The 20,994-nt window shown below is 61.5% G+C and overlaps 1 protein-coding gene across 1 annotated transcript in view; it reads left to right on the forward strand.

Annotated features, from left to right (window-relative positions):
- The window catches only part of SKIC2 (SKI2 subunit of superkiller complex), a 46,608-nt gene extending 26,929 nt beyond the window's left edge, over positions 1 to 19,679 (forward strand). Inside the window, 10 exon segments of the mRNA XM_072921038.1 lie at positions 429 to 566; positions 1,748 to 1,921; positions 4,371 to 4,472; positions 6,583 to 6,727; positions 8,881 to 9,007; positions 11,098 to 11,305; positions 11,387 to 11,497; positions 15,875 to 16,093; positions 17,701 to 17,841; positions 19,426 to 19,679. Coding sequence (XP_072777139.1) covers positions 429 to 566; positions 1,748 to 1,921; positions 4,371 to 4,472; positions 6,583 to 6,727; positions 8,881 to 9,007; positions 11,098 to 11,305; positions 11,387 to 11,497; positions 15,875 to 16,093; positions 17,701 to 17,841; positions 19,426 to 19,626 — 1,566 coding nt within the window. The 3' untranslated portion in view covers positions 19,627 to 19,679.
- Positions 19,680 to 20,994: the final 1,315 nt, after the last annotated feature.

The following is a 20,994-nucleotide window of genomic DNA, read 5'->3' on the forward strand; positions in this document are numbered from 1 at the left end:
ACCTGTGTGTCACCACTCGTGTATCGGCGCCATGTCGCCACCCGTGTGTCACCGCCATGTCGCCACCCGTGTGTCACCGCCATGTCACCGCCGTGTCCCCACTCGTGTCACCGTGTCACCGCCATGTCATTGCCACTTGACTGCCATGCCGCTGCCATGTCACCTCCGTGTGTGATTGCCATGTCACCGCCATGTCACCGCCATGTCCCCACTCGTGTCACCGTGTCACCATGTCACCTCCGTGTGTGATTGCCATGTCACCACCATGTCCCCACTCGTGTCACCGTGTCACCATGTCACCTCCGTGTGTGATTGCCATGGCACCGCCGTGGCACCGCCGTGTCCCCACTCGTGTCACCGTGTCACCGCCATGTCACCTCCGTGTGTGATCGCCATGTCACCGCCGTGGCACCGCCGTGTCCCCCCAGGGCCGCCCGTCGCCGCTGCAGTCGCGGTTCCGCCTGACGTACCCCATGATCCTGCTGCTGCTGCGCGCCCCCGCCCTGCGCCCGCACGACCTGATGCGCCGCAGCTTCGCCGAGTTCCCGCTGCGCCGCGACGCCACCGTGAGCCTGGCTGCTGGGGGGGACTGGGAGGGGACTGGGAGGGACTGGGGGGCACTGGGAGCAGACTGGGAGGGACTGGGGGGCACTGGGAGGGACTGGGGGGCACTGGGAGGGACTGGGAGGGACTGGGGGGCACTGGGAGGGACTGGGGGGCACTGGGAGGGACTGGGACAGACTGGGAGGGACTGGGGGGAACTGGGAGCAGACTGGGATGGACTGGGAGCAGACTGGGGGGCACTGGGATGGACTGGGGGGCACTGGGAGCAGACTGGGATGGACTGGGGGGCACTGGGAGCAGACTGGGGGACACTAGGATGGACTGGGAGGAACTGGGAGCAGACTGGGATGGACTGGGGGGCGCTGGGAGAGGACTGGGATGGGCTGGGATGGGCTGGGAGCAGACTGGGATGGACTGGGGGGCGCTGGGAGAGGACTGGGATGGGCTGGGAGCAGACTGGGATGGACTGGAGGGCACTGGGAGCAGACTGGGATGGACTGGGAGCAGACTGGAGGGCACTGGGATGGACTGGGAGGGACTGGGAGCAGACTGGAGGGCACTGGGATGGACTGGGAGGGACTGGGAGCAGACTGGGGGGCACTGGGAGCAGACTGGGACAGACTGGGAGCAGACTGGAGGGCACTGGGAGCAGACTGGGATGGACTGGGGGGAACTGGGAGCACCCCAGGATGGACGGGGGGGCACTGGGAGCAGACTGGGATGAACTGGGAGCAGACTGGGATGGACTGGGAGCAGACTGGAGGGCACTGGGATGGACTGGAGGGCACTGGGAGCAGACTGGGGGGCACTGGGATGGACTGGGGGGCACTGGGAGCAGACTGGGATGGACTGGGGGGCACTGGGAGCAGACTGGGGGGCACTGGGATGGACTGGGGGGCACTGGGAGCAGACTGGGATGGACTGGGGGGTGCTGGGAGAGGACTGGGATGGACTGGGATGGGCTGGGAGCAGACTGAGATGGACTGGGGGGCACTGGGAGCACTGGGACACCCCAGTAAGGACACTGGGGAGCTCCCAGTATGAACTGGGAGCACTGGGACACCCCAGTAAGGACACTGGGCTGTCCCAGTATGAACTGGGAGCACTGGGACACCCCAGTAAGGACACTGGGCTGTCCCAGTATGAACTGGGAGCACTGGGATGAGACCCCCCGTCCCCCCAGGCGCAGACACGTCGCGTGGCCGCCCTGAGGGAGGCGCTGGCGGCGCTGGGGGACCCCGAGGGGACAGCGGGGGACACCGGAGGGGACACTGGGGACACCGGAGGGGACACCGGGGACCTGCCCCAGTACCACCAGGCCGTGGTGGCGCTGCGCCGCGCCCGCGCCGTGCTGCAGGTGGGGCGGGGGGCACGGGGACTTTGGGGGGCACGGGGACGTTTGGGGGCACGGGGACATTTTGGGGGGCATGGGGACATTTGGGGGGCACGGGGACATTTTGGGGGGACAGGGACACCTGTGGGGGACACCTGAGGGGGACACCTGGGGGGCATGGGGACACCTGGGGGGGCACGGGGATACTTGGGGGGGACAGGGACACCTGGGGGGGGGACAGGGACACCTGGGGAGGACAGGGACATTTTTGGGGGGATGGGGACATTTGGGGGGGGACAGGGACACCTGTGGGGGACACCTGGGGGGGACACCTGGGGGGGACAGGGGACACTGGGGGGGACATGGGTTATTTGGGGAGAACAGGGGACATTTGGGGGGGACAGGGGACATTTGGGGGGGACGGGGCCACCTGTGGGGGACACCTGAGGGGGACAGGGACACCTGGGGGGGATGGGGACATTTTTGGGGGGACAGGGACATTTTGGGGGGACGGGGACACGGTGGGGAACAGGGGACTTTTTGGGGGGGGACAGGGGACACTGGGGGGGACAGGGGACATTTGTGGGGGACAGGGGACATTTGGGGGGAACAGGGGACACTGGGGGGGACAGGGGACATTTGGGGGGACAGGGGACATTTTGGGGGCACGGGGACACCTGGGGGGGGACGGGGACACCTGTGGGTGACACCTGGGGGGGGACAGGAGACACCTGGGGGGGATGAGGACATTTTGGGGGGATGGGGACATTTTGGGGGGGACAGGGACACCTGGGGAGGACAGGGACACCTGGGGGGCACGGGGACATTTTGGGGGGCACCAGGACACCTGGGGGGCACGGGGACACCTGTGGGGGACACCTGAGGGGGACAGGGACACCTGGGGGGGATGAGGACATTTTGGGGGGATGGGGACATTTTGGGGGGACGGGGACACCTGTGGGGGACAGGGGACATTTGTGGGGGGACATGGGTCATTTGTGGGGAACAGGGGACATTTGTGGGGGACAGGGGACATTTGTGGTGGAACAGGGATACCTGAGGGGGACAGGGGACACTGGGGGGGAACAGGGGACATTTGTGGGGGACAGCGGACACTGGGGGGAACAGGGGACACTGGTGGGGGAACAGGGGACATTTGTGGGGAACAGGGACATTTTGGGGGGACAGGGGACATTTGGGGGGAACAGGGGACATTTGTGGGGGGACATGGGACATTTGGGGGAACAGGGGACACGGACACCTGGGAGGGACGGGGACACCTGAGGGGGACAGGGACATTTTGGGGGGGGACAGGGACACCTGGGGGGGAACACGGGACATTTTGGGGGGGGAACAGGGGACATCTGGGGGGGGACAGGGGACATTTGTGGGGGGACAGGGACATTTGTGGTGGAACAGGGGACACTGGGGGGGACATGGGACATTTGGGGGGGACAGGGGACATTTGTGGGGGGACAGGGGACATTTTTGGGGGGATGGGGACATTTTGGGGGGGACAGGGACATTTTTGGGGGGACGGGGACATTTTGGGGGGGACAGGGGACATTTGGGGGGACAGGGGACATTTGGGGGGGACAGGGGACATTTGTGGGGGACAGGGGACATTTGGGGGGACAGGGGACATTTGGGGGGGGACAGGGGACATTTGGGGGGGACGGGGCCACCTGGGGGGACACCTGAGGGGGACAGGGGACATTTGGGGGGGACAGGGACACCTGTGGGGGATGGGGACATTTTGGGGGAACAGGGGACACCTGGGGGGACAGGGGACACTGGGGGGACATGGGACATTTGTGGGGGACAGGGGACATTTGTGGGGGGACAGGGGACATTTTGGGGGGGGACAGGGACACTGGGGGGGACAGGAGACATTTTTGGGGGACAGGGACACCTGGGGGGGGACAGGAGACACCTGTGGGGGATGGGGACGTTTTGGGGGGCACGGGGACATTTTTGGGGGGATGGGGACATTTTTGGGGCACGGGGACATTTGGGGGGACACCTGGGGGGCACCTGGGGGACACCTGGGGGGCACGGGGACATTTTGGGGGGCACCGGGACACCTGGGGGGGGATGGGGACATTTTGGGGGACGGGGACATTTGGGGGGACACCTGGGAGGCATCTGGGGGGGGACAGGGACACTGGGGGAACAGGGGACATTTGGGGGGAACAGGGGACATTTGGGGCAGGACAGGGGACATTTTGGGGGGGGACAGGGACATTTGTGGGGGGACAGGGGACATTTTGGGGGGGACAGGGACACCTGTGGGGGACACCTGAGGGGGACAGGGGACACTGGGGGGGAACAGGGGACATTTAGGGGGGACATTTGGGGGGAACAGGGGACATTTTGGGGGGGGACAGGGACACCTGGGGGGGACAGGGGACACTGGGGGGAACAGGGGACATTTGGGGGTCCCAGTGCCCCTGACGGGGTCGGGGGTCCGCAGCGGTGCCTGGCGCAGCCGGGGGGGCAGCGGGTGCTGGCACCGGGCCGGGTGGTGGTGGTGTGCACGGCGAGACACCGCAACGCGCTGGGGCTGGTGCTGCAGGTACCCAAACACCCCAAAATATCCCCAAAATAACCTCCCAAATCACCGCAACGCGCTGGGGCTGGTGCTGCAGGTACCCCAAACACCCCAAACACCCCCAAAATATCCCCAAAACAACCTCCCAAAACACCGCAACGCGCTGGGGCTGGTGCTGCAGGTACCCCAAACCCCCCAAAACACCCCAAAACACCCCAAAACACCCCCAAAACACTGCAACGCGCTGGGGCTGGTGCTGCAGGTACCCAAACACCCCAAAATACCCCAAAACAGCCCCAAAACACCCCAAAACACCCCCCCAAATCACCACAACGCGCTGGGGCTGGTGCTGCAGGTACCCAAAATACCCCAAAACACCCCAAAATATCCCCAAAACACCCCCAAAACACCCCCAAAACACCCCCCAAAACCCCCAAAACACCCTCCAAAATAACCTCCCAAAACACCCCCAAAACACCCCAAAATAACCTCCCAAATCACCGCAACGCGCTGGGGCTGGTGCTGCAGGTACCCAAACACCCCAAAATATCCCCAAAACACCCCAAAATATCCCCAAAACACCCCAAAATATCCCCAAAACACCCCCAAAACACCCTCAAAGCAACCTCCCAAAACACCCCCCAAAACACCCCAAAACACCCCAAAACACCCCCCAAAACACCGCAACGTGCTGGGGCTGGTGCTGCAGGTACCCCGAACCCCAAAACACCCCAAAACACCCCCAAAATATCCCCAAAACAACCTCCCAAAACACCCCCAAAACACCCCCCAAAACACCCCCAAAACACCCCCCAAAACACCCCCCAAACACCCCCCAAAACACCCCCCAAAACACCCCAAAACACCCCAAAACACCCCCCAAATCACCGCAGCGCGCTGGGGCTGGTGCTGCAGGTACCCTGAAACCCCAAAACACCCCAAAATATCCCCAAAACACCCCCAAAACATCCTCCCAAATCACCGCAACGCGCTGGGGCTGGTGCTGCAGGTACCCCAAACACCCCAAAACACCCCAAAACACCCCAAAACACCCCAAAACACCCCAAAATATCCCCAAATCACCGCAACGCGCTGGGGCTGGTGCTGCAGGTACCCCAAACCCCAAAACACCCCAAAACACCCCAAAACACCCCAAAATAACCTCCCAAATCACCGCAACGCGCTGGGGCTGGTGCTGCAGGTACCCCAAACACCCCAAAACACCCCAAAACACCCCAAAACACCCCCAAAACACCCCCCAAAAACCCCCAAATCACCGCAACGCGCTGGGGCTGGTGCTGCAGGTACCCCAAACCCCCCAAACACCCCCAAACACCCCAAAACACCCCCAAAACACCCCAAAATAACCTCCCAAATCACCGCAACGCGCTGGGGCTGGTGCTGCAGGTACCCTGAAACCCCAAAACACCCCAAAACACCCCAATATATCCCCAAAACACCCCAAAACACCCCCAAAACACCCCCCAAAACACCGCAACGCGCTGGGGCTGGTGCTGCAGGTACCCCCAAACACCCCAAAACACCCCCCAAGCTCCCCCATAACCCCCCAATTCCCCTCCCCATGACCCCCCAAACTCCCCCCAGAACCCCCCAAACACCCCCAAAACCCCCCAATCTCCCCCATAACCCCCCAGTTTCCCTCCCCTGACCCCCCAAACTTCCCCAAAACCCCCAAAACTCCCCCCAAACCCTCCCAGAACTCCCCAAACCCCCCCCAGAACCCCCCAAACTCCCCCCAACCCCCCCAGAACACCCCAAACTCCCCCAAACTGCCCCCAAACCCCCCCCAAACTCCCCCAAACCCCCCCAAACTGCCCCCAAACCCCCCCAGAACACCCCAAACTCCCCCAAAACCCCCCAAAATTCCCCAAACTCCCCCCAAACTTCCCCCAGAACCCCCCAAACTCCCCCCAGAACCCCCCAAACACCCCCAAAACTCCCCCCAAAATTCCCCCAAACCCCCCCAGAACCCCCCTAAACCCCCCCAGAACCCCCCAAAACTCCCCAAATTCTCCTCCCCTAACCCCCCCAAACCCCCCCAGAACCCCCCAAACTGCCCCCAAAACACCCCAAAACTTCCCCCAAACTCCCCCCAAACCCCCCCAAATTCCAGGTGAGCTCCGGGGGCTCCGGCCGCACCTTCACCACGCTGGTGCTGAGCGAGAAGCCCCCCGAGGATGGGGGAGCCCCCCCTGAGCCCCCCCCGGACGTGCCCTACCCCGAGGACCTGCTGCTCACCCGCCTCTTCCTGCCCGAGGGTCTGCGCCCCAAAAATGGGGAGGGGGCTCCCGATGTTTGGGACCCTCTGGGAGGGGGTTTAGGGATCCCCAGGATGGATTTTGGGGGGTTTAAGGGGGTCTATGGGGATTTTGGGTGGGTTTAAGGGGGTCTCTTGTGATTTTGGGGGGTTTAAGGGGGTCTCTGGGGATTTTGTGGGTGTTTAAGGGGGTCTCTTGTGATTTTGGGTGGGTTTAAGGGGGTCTATGGGGATTTTAGAGGGGTTTAAGGGGGTCTCTTGTGATTTTGGGTGGGTTTAAGGGGGTCTCTGGAGATTTTGGTGGGGTTTAAGGGGGTCTATGTGGATTTTGGGGGGGTTTAAGGGGGTCTCTGGGGATTTTGTGGCTGTTTAAGGGGGTCTCTTATGATTTTGGGGGGTTTAAGGGGGTCTCTGCATATTTTGGGTGGGTTTAAGGGGGTCTCTCGTGATTTTGGGGGGTTTAAGGGGGTCTCTTGTGATTTTGTGGGGGTTTAAGGGGGTCTCTGCATATTTTGGGAGGGTTTAAGGGGGTCTCTGGAGATTTTGGGGGGTTTAAGGGGGTCTCTGGGGATTTTGGGGGGGTTTAAGGGGGTCTCTGCATATTTTTGTGGGGTTTAAGGGGGTCTCTTGTGATTTTGGGTGGGTTTAAGGGGGTCTCTGCATATTTTGGGGGGGTTTAAGGTTGTCTCTGCATATTTTGGGTGGGTTTAAGGGGGTCTCTGCATATTTTGGGGGGGTTCAAGGGGGTCTCTGGAGATTTTGGGTGGGTTTAAGGGGGTCTCTGCATATTTTGGGGGGGTTTAAGGGGGTCTCTGGAGATTTTGGGTGGGTTTAAGGGGGTCTCTCGTGATTTTGGTGGGGTTTAAGGGGGTCTCTTGTGATTTTGGGTGGGTTTAAGGTTGTCTATGTGGATTTTGGGGGCGTTTAAGGGGGTCTCTGCATATTTTTGTGGGGTTTAAGGGGGTCTACGTGGATTTTGGGGAGGTTTAAGGGGGTCTCTGCATATTTTGGGTGGGTTTAAGGGGGTCTCTTGTGATTTTGGGGGGTTTAAGGGGGTCTCTGCATATTTTGGGGGGGTTTAAGGGGGTCTCTTGTGATTTTGGGTGGGTTTAAGGGGGTCTCTGCATATTTTGGGTGGGTTTAAGGGGGTCTATGGGGATTTTGGGGAGGTTTAAGGGGGACTCTGGAAATTTTGGTGGGTTTTAAGGGGGTCTCTGCATATTTTGGGGGGGTTTAAGGGGGTCTATGTGGATTTTGGAGGGGTTTAAGGGGGTCTCTGCATATTTTGGGTGGGTTTAAGGGTGTCTTGTGATTTTGGAGGGGTTTAAGGGGGTCTCTGGAGATTTTGGGGGGGTTTAAGGGGGTCTCTGGGGATTTTGGGTGGGTTTAAGGGGGTCTCTGCATATTTTGGGTGGGTTTAAGGGGGTCTCTTGTGATTTTGGGTGGGTTTAAGGGGGTCTCTGCATATTTTGGGTGGGTTTAAGGGGGTCTCTGGGGATTTTGGGGAGGTTTAAGGGGGTCTCTGCATATTTTGGGGGGTTTAAGGGGGTCTCTGCATATTTTGGGGGGTTTAAGGGGGTCTCTGCATATTTTGGGTGGGTTTAAGGGGGTCTCTTGTGATTTTGTGGGGGTTTAAGGGGGTCTCTGCATATTTTGGGTGGGTTTAATGGGGTCTCTGCATATTTTGGGTGGGTTTAAGGGGGTCTCGTGATTTTGTGGGGGTTTAAGGGGGTCTCTGCATATTTTGGGTGGGTTTAAGGGGGTCTCTGCATATTTTGGGTGGGTTTAAGGGGGGTCTATGTGGATTTTGGGTGGGTTTAAGGGGGTTTCTCAAGATTTTGGGGGGGTTTAAGGGGGTCTCTTGTGATTTTGTGGGGGTTTAAGGGGGTCCCTGGGGATTTTGGGGGGGTTTAAGGTTGTCTATGTGGATTTTGGGGGGGTTTAAGGGGGTCTCTGGGGATTTTGGGGGGGTCCACGAGTACCTGAGTCCATTTTGGGGGGGGTCTTGGGGTCCCTAAGAGTGATTTGGGATTGCTGATTCACTTTAGGGGGTGACCCTGACAGATTTGGGGGTCACCAGGTCCCTCCTCGGGCACCTGAGGGTCCTTCCAGTGGTTTTTTGGGGGTCCCTGAAGGTTTTGGGGTCCCCCCCAGGCCCCCCCGGGCACTGCCTGGAGCAGCTGCGCCCCGAGGACATCGTGGGGGTCACGGCCAAGACCCTGCGGGTGAACCCCGAGATTCTGCTGCAGGAGCTGCGCCCCCCGAGGGGACCCCGGCCCCGGTACGGGGGTCCTGGGGGGGAAATTGGGGTCCTGGGGGGGAAATTTGGGGTCCTGGGGGGGAGATTTGGGGTTCTGGGGGTGGAAATTGGGGTCCTGGGGGGAGAAATTGGGGTTCTGAGGGAGGATTTGGGGTCCTGGGGGGGAAATTTGGGGTCCTAGGGGGAAATTGGGGTCCTAGGGGGAAATTGGGGTCTTGATGGGGATTTGGGGTCTTGGGTGGGGGAAATTGGGGTCCTGGGGGGAAAATTTGGGCGGTGGGGAGGGAATTTCTCTGTCCCCCCATGAATTTCTCTGTCCCCCCATGAATTTCTCTGTCCCCCCATGGATTTCTCTGTCCCCCCCATGAATTTCTCTGTCCCCCCCATGAATTTCTCTGTCCCCCCCATGAATTTCTCTGTCCCCCCCATGAATTTCTCTGTCCCCCCATGGATTTCTCTGTCCCCTCATGGATTTCTCTGTCCCCCCCATGAATTTCTCTGTCCCCCCCATGAATTTCTCTGTCCCCCCCATGAATTTCTCTGTCCCCTCATGGATTTTGGGGTCCCCCCATTAATTTCTCTGTCCCCCCATAAATTTCATTGTCCCCCCACGGATTTCTCTGTCCCCCCCATGGATTTTGGGGTCCCCCCATAAATTTCAGTGTCCCCCCATGAATTTAGGTGCCCCCCCCATTAATTTCAGTGTCCCCCCATAAATTTCTGTGTCCCCCCATGAATTTCTCTGTCCCCCCCATTAATTTCAGTGTCCCCCCCATGGATTTCAGTGTCCCCCCATTAATTTCTATGTCCCCCTCATGGATTTTGGGGTCCCCCCATTAATTTCTATGTCCCCCTATGGATTTCGGGGTCCCCCCATAAATTTCAGTGTCCCCCCCATGAATTTCAGTGTCCCCCCATTAATTTCTATGTCCCCCCATAAATTTCTGTGTCCCCCCATGAATTTCTCTGTCCCCCCCCATGGATTTTGGGGTCCCCCCATTAATTTCTCTGTTCCCCCCATGGATTTTGGGGTCCCCCCATGAATTTCTCTGTCCCCCCCATGAATTTCAGTGCCCCCCCATTAATTTCAGTGTCCCCCCATAAATTTCATTGTCCCCCCACGGATTTCTCTGTCCCCCCCATGGATTTTGGGGTCCCCCCATAAATTTCAGTGTCCCCCCATGAATTTAGGTGCCCCCCCCATTAATTTCAGTGTCCCCCCATAAATTTCAGTGTCCCCCCATGAATTTCTCTGTCCCCCCCATTAATTTCAGTGTCCCCCCCATGGATTTCAGTGTCCCCCCATTAATTTCTATGTCCCCCTCATGGATTTTGGGGTCCCCCCATTAATTTCTATGTCCCCCTATGGATTTCGGGGTCCCCCCATAAATTTCAGTGTCCCCCCCATGAATTTCAGTGTCCCCCCATTAATTTCTATGTCCCCCCATAAATTTCTGTGTCCCCCCATGAATTTCTCTGTCCCCCCCCATGGATTTTGGGGTCCCCCCATTAATTTCTCTGTTCCCCCCATGGATTTTGGGGTCCCCCCATGAATTTCTCTGTCCCCCCCATGAATTTCAGTGCCCCCCCATTAATTTCAGTGTCCCCCCATAAATTTCATTGTCCCCCCACGGATTTCTCTGTCCCCCCCATGGATTTTGGGGTCCCCCCATAAATTTCAGTGTCCCCCCATGAATTTAGGTGCCCCCCCCATTAATTTCAGTGTCCCCCCATAAATTTCAGTGTCCCCCCATGAATTTCTCTGTCCCCCCCATTAATTTCAGTGTCCCCCCCATGGATTTCAGTGTCCCCCCATTAATTTCTATGTCCCCCTCATGGATTTTGGGGTCCCCCCATTAATTTCTATGTCCCCCTATGGATTTCGGGGTCCCCCCATAAATTTCAGTGTCCCCCCCATGAATTTCAGTGTCCCCCCGTTAATTTCTATGTCCCCCCATAAATTTCTGTGTCCCCCCATGGATTTCTCTGTCCCCCCATGAATTTCTCTGTCCCCCCCCATAAATTTCTCTGTTCCCCCCATGGATTTTGGGGTGCCCCCATTAATTTCTCTCTTCCCCCCATGGATTTTGGGGTCCCCCTCTTTCCCGCAGCTCTCCGCCCCCGGGCGGGGGTCTCGGGGGGGTCCTGCAGGAGCTGTCCCGGCTGTCGGGGGGCGCGACCCCCGTGCCCCTGCTGGAGGCTTTTGGGGTGCCCCCGGGCCGGGACCCCGCGGCGGTGGCGGCGGCGGCGGAGCTGCGCGGGCTGAGCGCGGCGCTGCGCGGCTTCGGCTGCGTGCACAGCCCCCGCTTCGCCCGACAGGTACCAGAGGGGATTTTGGGGTGGGTTTTGAGGTTTTTGGGGTTTTGGGGATCCCCCTAAACCCGCCCGTGCCTCTCCCAGTACGCCCAGTTCGCCGCGCGGCAGGAGCTGCTGGAGCAGCTGGAGGAGCTGCAGTTCCAACTGTCGGACCAGTCGCTGCTGCTGCTGCCCGAGTACCACCAGCGCCTCGAGGTGGGGACAAAAACTGCCCCTGGGACCCCAAAACTGCCCCTGGGACTCCCCAAAACTGACCCTGGGACCCCCAAACTGCCCCTGGGACCCCAAAACTGACCCTGGGACCCCCCAAACTGCCCCAGAACCCCCCAAAACTGCCCCTGGAACCCCCCCACATCCCCCAAAACTGACCCTGGGATCACCCCACATCCCCCAAAAACTGCCCCTGGGATCACCCCACATCCCCCAAGTCGCTGCTGCTGCTGCCCGAGTACCACCAGCGCCTCGAGGTGGGGACAAAAACTGACCCTGGGACCCCCAAAACTGCCCCTGGGACCCCAAAACTGCCCCAGGACACACCAAAACTGCCCCTGGGACCCCCAAACTGCCCCAGGACCCCCCAAAACTGCCCCAGAACCCCAAAACTGCCCCAGGACACCCCAAAACTGACCCTGGGGTCACCCCACATCCCCCAAGTCACTGCTGCTGCTGCCCGAGTACCACCAGCGCCTCGAGGTGGGGACAAAAACTGCCCCTGGGACCCCAAAACTGCCCCTGGGACCCCAAAACTGCCCCTGGGACCCCAAAACTGCCCCTGGGACCTGCCAAAACTGCCCCTGGGACCCCAAAACTGACCCGGGGACCCCCAAAACTGCCCCTGGAACCCCAAAACTGCCCCAGGGACACCCCAAAACTGCCCCAGGAGCCCCCCAAACTGCCCCTGGGACCCCCCAAACTGCCCCTGGACTGCCCAAAACTCTCCCTGGAACCCCAAAACTGCCCCTGGGACCCCCAAAACTGCCCCAGGACCCCCCAAAACTGACCCTGGGACCCCAAAACTGCCCCTGGGATCACCCCACATCCCCCAAGTCGCTGCTGCTGCTGCCCGAGTACCACCAGCGCCTCGAGGTGGGGACAAAAACTGCCCTGGGACCCCCAAAAACTGCCCCAGGGACCCCCAAACTGCCCCTGGGACCCCAAAACTGCCCCGGGACCCCAAAACTGCCCCTGGGATCACCCCCCCCACCCAAAAACAGCCCCTGGGGTCACCCCACATCCCCCAAGTTGCTGCTGCTGCTGCCCGAGTACCACCAGCGCCTCGAGGTGGGGACAAAAACTGCCCCTGGGCGCCCCAAAACTGCCCCTGGGACCCCCAAAACTGCCCCTGGGCGCCCCGAAACTGCCCCTGGGACCCCCAAACTGCCCCTGGAACCCAAAAACTGCCCCTGGGACCCCCCCACATCCCCTAAAAACAGCCCCTGGGATCACCCCACATCCCCCAAGTCGCTGCTGCTACTGCCCGAGTACCACCAGCGCCTCGAGGTGGGACCCCAAAACTGCCCCTGGGACCCCAAAACTGCCCCAGGACACCCCAAAACTGCCCCAGGGCACCGCAAAACTGCCCCAGGGACCCCCAAAACTGCCCCTGGGACCCCAAACTGCCCCTGGGACCCCAAAACTGCCCCTGGGACCCCCAAACTGCCCCTGGGACCCCCCAAAACTGCCCTGGGATCCCCAAAACTGCCCCTGGAACCCCAAAAACAGCCCCTGGGATCACCCCACATCCCCCAGGTCGCTGCTGCTGCTGCCCGAGTACCACCAGCGCCTCGAGGTGGGGCCCCAAACTGCCCCTGGGACCCCAAAACTGCCCCTGGGACCCCCAAAACTGCACCAGGACACCCCAAAACTGCCCCTGGGATGCTCCAAACTGCACCCAGAACCCCAAAACTGCCCCTGGGACCCCAAACTGCCCCTGGGACCCCCAAACTGCACCCGGAGCCCCAAAACTGCCCCTGGGACCCCCAAAACTGACCCAGGACACCCCAAAACAGCCCCAGGACGCAGTGACCCTGGGGGCTGTCCCCTGTCCTGGGCTGTCCCCTGACCCCTGTGACCCCCGTGTGACCCCCGTGTGACCCCTGTAACCCCCCTGTGACCCCCGTGTGACCCCTGTGAGACCCCTGTGACCCCTGTGACCCCCCGTGAGACCCCCGTGAGACCCCCGTGAGACCCCTGTGACCCCTGTGACCCCCATAACCCCCATAACCCCCGTGCCCCCTCCCCAGGTGCTGTCGGAGCTGGGGTACGTTTCAGGGGACACTGTGACCCTGGGGGCTATCCCCTGACCCCTGTGACCCCCATGACCCCCCTGTGACCCCCATAACCCCCGTGACCCCGTGACCCCCTCCCCAGGTGCTGTCGGAGCTGGGGTACATTTCGGGGGGCACTGTGGCGCTGGGGGACTGTCCCCTGTCCTGGGCTGTCCCCTGTCCCCTATGACCCCTGTGACCCCCCTATGACCCCTGTGACCCCCGTGTGACCCCTGTGAGACCCCCGTGTGACCCCCTGTGACCCCGTGTGACCCTCCCCAGGTGCTGTCGGAGCTGGGGTACGTCTCGGGGGGCACGGTGGCTTTGGGGGCTGTCCCCTGTCCTGGGCTGTCCCCTGACCCCTATGACCCCTGTGACCCCCGTGTAACCCCTGTGACCCCCCTGTGACCCCCCTGTGGCCCCCCATAACCCCCGTGCCCCCTCCCCAGGTGCTGTCGGAGCTGGGGTACGTCTCGGGGGGCACGGTGGCCCTGGGGGCTGTCCCCTGACCCCTATGACCCCTGTGTGACCCTTATGACCCCCCTGTGACCCCCGTGTGACCCCCATGCCCCCGTGTGACCCCTGTGACCCCCCTGTGACCCCCCTGTGACCCCTGTGACCCCCGTGAGACCCTGTGTGACCCCGTGTGACCCCCTATGACCCCTGTGACCCCTGTGACCCCCCTATGACCCCCATGACCCCCGTGTCCCCTCCCCAGGTGCTGTCGGAGCTGGGGTACGTTTCGGGGGGCGCTGTGGCTTTGGGGGGCTGTCCCCTGACCCCTGTGACCCCCATGACCCCCCTGTGACCCCCCTGTGACCCCCATAACCCCCGTGCCCCCTCCCCAGGTGCTGTCAGAGCTGGGGTACGTCTCGGGGGGCGCTGTGACCCTGGGGGCTGTCCCCTGACCCCTGTGACCCCCCTGTGACCCCCGTGTGACCCCTATGACCCCCATAACCCCCGTGCCCCCCCCCAGGTGCTGTCGGAGCTGGGGTACGTCTCGGGGGGCACTGTGGCCCTGGGGGCTGTCCCCTGACCCCTGTGACCCCCCTATGACCCCTGTGACCCCCCTGTGACCCCTGTGTGACCCTTGTGACCCCCTGTGACCCCCGTGTGACCCTTGTGACCCCCCTATGACCCCCCTGTGACCCCGTGCCCCCTCCCCAGGTGCTGTCAGAGCTGGGGTACGTTTCGGGGGGCACTGTGGCCTTGGGGGCTGTCCCCTGACCCCTATGACCCCTGTGACCCCCCTATGACCCCCTATGACCCCCATAACCCCTGTGTGACCCCTGTGTGACCCCTATGACCCCCCTGTGACCCCTGTGACCCCGTGTGACCCTCCCCAGGTGCTGTCGGAGCTGGGGTACGTCTCGGGGGGCACGGTGGCCCTGGGGGGCCGCGTGGCCCCTGTGACCCCCCTGTGACCCCTATGACCCCGTGTGACCCCTGTGACCCCCGTGTGACCCCCCTGTGACCCCCGTGCCCCCTCCCCAGGTGCTGTCGGAGCTGGGGTACGTCTCAGGGGGTGCTGTGGCCCTGGGGGCTGTCCCCTGTCCTGGGCTGTCCCCTGACCCCTGTGACCCCCGTGTGACCCCTGTGACCCCCGTTAGACCCCCGTGTGACCCTGTGTGACCCCCCTATGACCCCTGTGACCCCCGTGTGACCCCCATGACCCCCGTGTCCCCTCCCCAGGTGCTGTCGGAGCTGGGGTACGTCTCGGGGGGCACGGTGGCCCTGGGGGGCTGTCCCCTGACCCCCGTGACCCCTGTGACCCCCGTGTGACCCCTATGACCCCCGTATGACCCCCATGAGACCCCCCATGACCCCCGTGCCCCCTCCCCAGGTGCTGTCAGAACTGGGGTACGTTTCGGGGGGCACTGTGGCCCTGGGGGGCTGCGTGGCCCCTGTGACCCCCCTATGACCCCTGTGACCCCCGTGTGACCCCTGTGACACCCATAACCCCTGTGACCCCCTCCCCAGGTGCTGTCGGAGCTGGGGTACGTCTCGGGGGGCACGGTGGCCCTGGGGGCTGTCCCCTGACCCCTGTGACCCCTGTGACCCCCGTGTGACCCCCATGACCCCCCTGTGCCCCCCGTGTCCCCCTGTGACCCCCGTGTCCCCTCCCCAGGTGCTGTCGGAGCTGGGGTACGTCTCGGGGGGCACGGTGGCGCTGGGGGGCCGCGTGGCCCCTGTGACCCCTGTGTGACCCCTGTGTGACCCCTATGACCCCTATGACCCCTATGACCCCCCTGTGAGACCCCTGTGACCCCTGTCTGACCCCCATGACCCCGTGCCCCCCCCCCAGGTGCTGTCGGAGCTGGGGTACGTCTCGGGGGGCACTGTGGCCCTGGGGGGCCGCGTGGCCGCCCTGCTGAGCACGGAGCAGCTGGTGCTGACCGAGCTGCTGCTGAGCAACGCGCTGAGCCCGCTGCGGCCCGAGGAGAGCGCCGCCCTGCTCTCCTGCCTCGTCACCCCCGGCCGCGGGGACCCCCTGCCCGAGGGGCTGCCCCCCGCCCTGGCGCAGGTGGGGGGACACGGGGGGTGGGGGGCGGTTTGGGGGGTTTGGGGCACTTTGGGGGGGGTTTGGGTCACTTTGCGGGGGATATTGGGGGGATATTGGGTGGTTTGGGGGGGATATTGGGGGATTTGGGGGGGTTTGGGGTGGATAATGGGCATTTTGGGGGGGGTATTGGGGAGTTTCGGGTGGAATTTGGGGGGTTTGGGGGGGATATTGGGGGGTTTGGGGTGGAATTTGGGGGGTTTTGCGGCGTTTTGGGGGGAAAACTGGGGGATTTGGGGGGGATATTGGGGGGTTTGGGGGGGTATTGGGGGGTTTGGGGCACTTTGGGGGGGATATTGGGGGGTTTGGGGAGGATATTGGGGGATTTTGGGGGGATATTGGGGGATTTTGGGGGGATATTGGGGGGTTTGGGGGGATATTGGGGGGTTTGCGGGGGATATTGGGGGGTTTGGGGTGGAATTTGGGGGGTTTGGGGCACTTTGGGGGGATATTGGGGGGGTTTGGGGGGGATATTGGGGGATACTGGGGAGTTTGGGGGGGATATTGGGAGGTTTTGGGGGGAAAACTGGGGGGTTTGGGGGGGATATTGGGGGATTTCGGGGGGTATTGGGGGGTTTGGGGTGATATTGGGGGGTTTGGGGTGGATATTGGGGAGTATTGGGGCACTTTGGGGGGGATATTGGGGCACTTTGGGGGGATATTGGGGGGTTTGGGGTGCTTTGGGGGGGATATTGGGGCACTTTGGGGGGATATTGGGGGTTTTGGGGCACTTTGGGGGGATATTGGGAGATATTGGCGGGTTTGGGGGGGATATTGGGGGGTTTGGGGTGGATATTGGGGAGTTTGGGGGGGTATTGGGGGGTTTGGGGGGATATTGGGGTATATTGGGGCACTATGGGGGGATATTGGGGCACTTTGGGGGGTATATTGGGGGGTTTGGGGTGCTTTGGGGGGGATATTGGGGGGTTTGGGGGGGATATTGGGGGGATATAGGAGGGTTTGGGGGGATATTGGGGGGTTTGGGGCACTTTGGGGGGGATATTGGGGGGTTTGGGGAGGATTTTGGGGGGTTTGGGGTAATTTTGGGGTAATTTTGCGGTCCCTGACGCCCCCCAGGCCCTGGAGCGGTTGGGGAGGGAGTTTGGGGTAATTTTTGGGGTAATTTTTTGGGGTAATTTTGGGGTAATTTTGGGATAATTTTGGGGTAATTTTTGGGGTAATTTTTGGGTAATTTTGGGGTAATTTTGGGGTAATTTTTGGGGTAATTTTTGGGGTAAATTTTGGGGTAAATTTTGGGGTAATTTTTGGGTAATTTTTTGGGTAATTTTGGGGGTAATTTTTGGGTAATTTTTGGGGTAATTTTGCGGTAATTTTTTGGTAATTTTAGGGTAAATTTTGGGGGTAATTTTGGGGTAATTTGGGGGGTAATTTTGGGGTAATTTTTGGGGTAATTTTGCGGTAATTTTTTGGTAATTTTAGGGGGTAATTTTTGGGGTAATTTTGGGTTATTTTGGGCTCCCTGCCCCCCCAGGCCCTGGAGCGGTTGGGGAGGGATTTTGGGGTAATTTTGGGGTAATTTTGGGGTAATTTTTGGGCTCCCTGCCCCCCAGGCCCTGGAGCGCCTCCGCGCCGTCGCCGCCCGCGTGGCCCGGCTGGAGCAGCAGCGCGGCCTCGGGCCCGGCCCCGACGAATTCGTGGCCCAGTTCGGCTTCAGCCTCGTCCAGGTGGTCTACGAGTGGGCCAGGGGCATGGTGAGACCCCCCAAAAACCCCTGGGACCCCCAAAAATCACTCTGGGATCCCCAAAAACCCCCCCTGGGACCCCCAAAAACCCCTCTGGGACCCCCCAAAAACCCCTCTGGGACCACCAAAAACCCCCCTGGGACCCCCAAAAACCCCTCTGGGACCCCCAAACACCCCCCTGGGACCATCAAAAATCCCTCCGGGACCCCCAAAAAACCCCCTGGGACCCCCAAAAACCCTATCGGGACCACCAAAAATCCCTCTGGGACCCCCAAAAACCCTCTGGGACCACCATAAACCCCCCTGGGACCCCCAAAAACCTCTCTGGGACCACCAAAAACCCCCCTGGGACCCCCAAAACCCCCTCTGGGACCCCCAAAAACCCCCTCTGGGACCCCCAAAAATCACTCTGGGATCCCCAAAAACCCCCCTGGGACCCCCAAAAACCCCCTGGGACCCCCAAAAACCCCTCTGGGATCCCCAAAAACCCCTCTGGGACCCCCAAAACCCCTGGGACCCCCAAAAATCACTCCTGGGACCCCCAAAAACCCCCCTGGGACCACCAAAAACCCCCTGGGACCATCAAAACCCCTCTGGGACCCCCCAAAACCCCCCAGGATACCCCAGGACACCCCTGAGACAGCCCCCGACCCCAATGTCCCCAACATCACCGTGTCACCTCAATGTCCCCAACGTCTCCAATGCCCCCGATGTCCCCCAATGTCCCCAATCCCCCAACATCCCCAATGTCCCCAATATCCCAAATGTCCCCAATGTCCCCAATGTCCCCCCAGTGTCCCCAATGTCCCCATTGTCCCAAACATGCCCCTCGTCCCCAATGTCCCAAATGCCCCCAATGTCCCCACATCACCCCAATGTCCCCAATGTCCCCACTGTCCCCAACGTCCCAAACATCCCTCTCGTCCCCAATGTCCCTGATGTCCCCAACGTCCCCATATCCCCCAATGTCCCCCCAATGTCCCCAATGTCCCCAATGACCGTGATGTCCCCAACACCTCAATGTCCCCATATCCCCCAACACCCCCAATGTCCCCAATGTCCCCAATGTCCCCAATGTCCCAAATGTCCCTGATGTCCCCAATGTCCCCCCAATGTCCCCCCAATGCCCCCAATGCCCCCAATGTCCCCCAATGTCCCCAACGTCCCCAGTGTCCCCAATGTCCCCAACCCCCCTGCTGTCCCCGCTGTCTCCAACACCCCAATGTCCCCATATCCCCCAATGTCCCCAATGTCCCCCTCGTCCCCAATGTCCCCATATCCCCCAATGTCCCCAATGTCCCCAATGTCCCCCAATGTCCCCCCAATGTCCCCAATGACCCCATTGTCCCCAATCCCCCCAATCCCCCCAATGTCCCCCCAATGTCCCCAATGTCCCCCAATCCCCCCAATGTCCCCAATGTCCCCAATGCCCCCAATGTCCCCCCAACGCCCCCAACACCCCCCTCATCCCCAATGTCCCTGATGTCCCCAACACCCCCGAAGTCTTCGACACCCCCAACACCCCCAACATCCCCAATGTCCCTGATGTCCCCAACCCCCCCTGTGTCCCCTGTGTCCCCCCCGTGTCCGCAGCCCTTTGCGGAGATCGCGCGCCGGGCCCCGGTGCAGGAGGGGACGGTGGTGCGGGCGATGCAGCGGCTGGAGGAGCTGCTGCGGGAGCTGCGCCACGCCGCGCGCCTCGTGGGGGACCCCGCGCTGGGCGCCAAGATGGAGGCGGCCGCCGCCATGATCAAACGCGACATCGTCTTCGCCGCCAGCCTGTACACGCAATAAATGGGGGACACGGGGGGCGCCGAGCCCCCCAAACCCCCGTGGTTCCTTCCAAACCCCCCCCCAGACTCCTGTGGTTCCTTCCAACCCCCCCACAGACTCCAAACCCCCCCCCCAGACTCCTGTGGTTCCTTCCAAACCCCCCCACAGACTCCTGTGGTTCCTTCCAAACCCCCCCACAGGCTCCAAACCCCCCCACAGACTCGTGTGGTTCTGTCCAACCCCCCCCCACAGATCTGTGTGGTTCTGTCCAACCCCCCCCACAGACTCCTGTGGTTCCTTCCAATCCCCCCACAGACCCCTGTGGTTCCTTCCAAACCCCCCCACAGATCTGTTTGGTTCTGTCCAACCCCCCCCACAGACTCCTGTGGTTCTGTCCAACCCCCCCCAAACCCCTGTGGTTCCTTCCAAACCCCCCCACAAACCCCCGTGGTTCCTTCCAAACCCCCCACAGACTCCAAACCCCCCCACAGACTCCTGTGGTTCTGTCCAACCCCCCCACAGATCTTTGTGGTTCTGTCCAACCCCCCCACAGACTCGTGTGGTTCCTTCCAAACCCCCCCACAGACTCCAAACCCCCCCCCCCCAGACTCCTGTGGTTCTTTCCAACCCCCCCCCAGACTCATGTGGTTCCTTCCAAACCCCCCCAAACCCCCGTGGTTCCTTCCAAACCCCCCCACAGACTCCTGTGGTTCCTTCCAACCCCCCCACAGACTCCTGTGGTTCTGTCCAACCCCCCCCCAGACTCCTGTGGTTCCTTCCAACCCCCCCACAGACCCCTGTGGTTCCTTCCAAACCCCCCACAGACTCCTGTGGTTCTGTCCAACCCCCCCACAGACTCGTGTGGTTCCTTCCAAACCCCCCCACAGATCTGTGTGGTTCTGTCCGACCCCCCCACAGATCTGTTTGGTTCTGTCCGACCCCCCCACAGATCTGTTTGGTTCTGTCCAATCCCCCCACAGACTCCTGTGGTTCCTTCCAATCCCCCCCACAAACCCCCGTGGTTCTGTCCAACCCCCCCACAGATTCCTGTGGTTCCTTCCAAACCCCCCCACAGATCTGTTTGGTTCTGTCCAACCCCCCCCACAGACTCCTGTGGTTCTGTCCGACCCCCCACAAACCCCTGTGGTTCCTTCCAAACCCCCCCACAGACCCCCGTGGTTCCTTCCAAACCCCCCCCAGACTCGTGTGGTTCCTTCCAAACCCCCCCACAGATTCCTGTGGTTCCTTCCAACCCCCCCACAGACTCGTGTGGTTCTGTCCAACCCCCCCACAAACCCCTGTGGTTCCTTCCAAACCCCCCCACAGACTCCTGTGGTTCCTTCCAAACCCCCCACAGACTCCTGTGGTTCCTTCCAACCCCCCCACAGA

This window comes from Taeniopygia guttata, chromosome 35 (genome assembly GCF_048771995.1).
Source record: "Taeniopygia guttata chromosome 35, bTaeGut7.mat, whole genome shotgun sequence".
In the NCBI taxonomy this organism is placed as follows: domain Eukaryota; kingdom Metazoa; phylum Chordata; class Aves; order Passeriformes; family Estrildidae; genus Taeniopygia; species Taeniopygia guttata.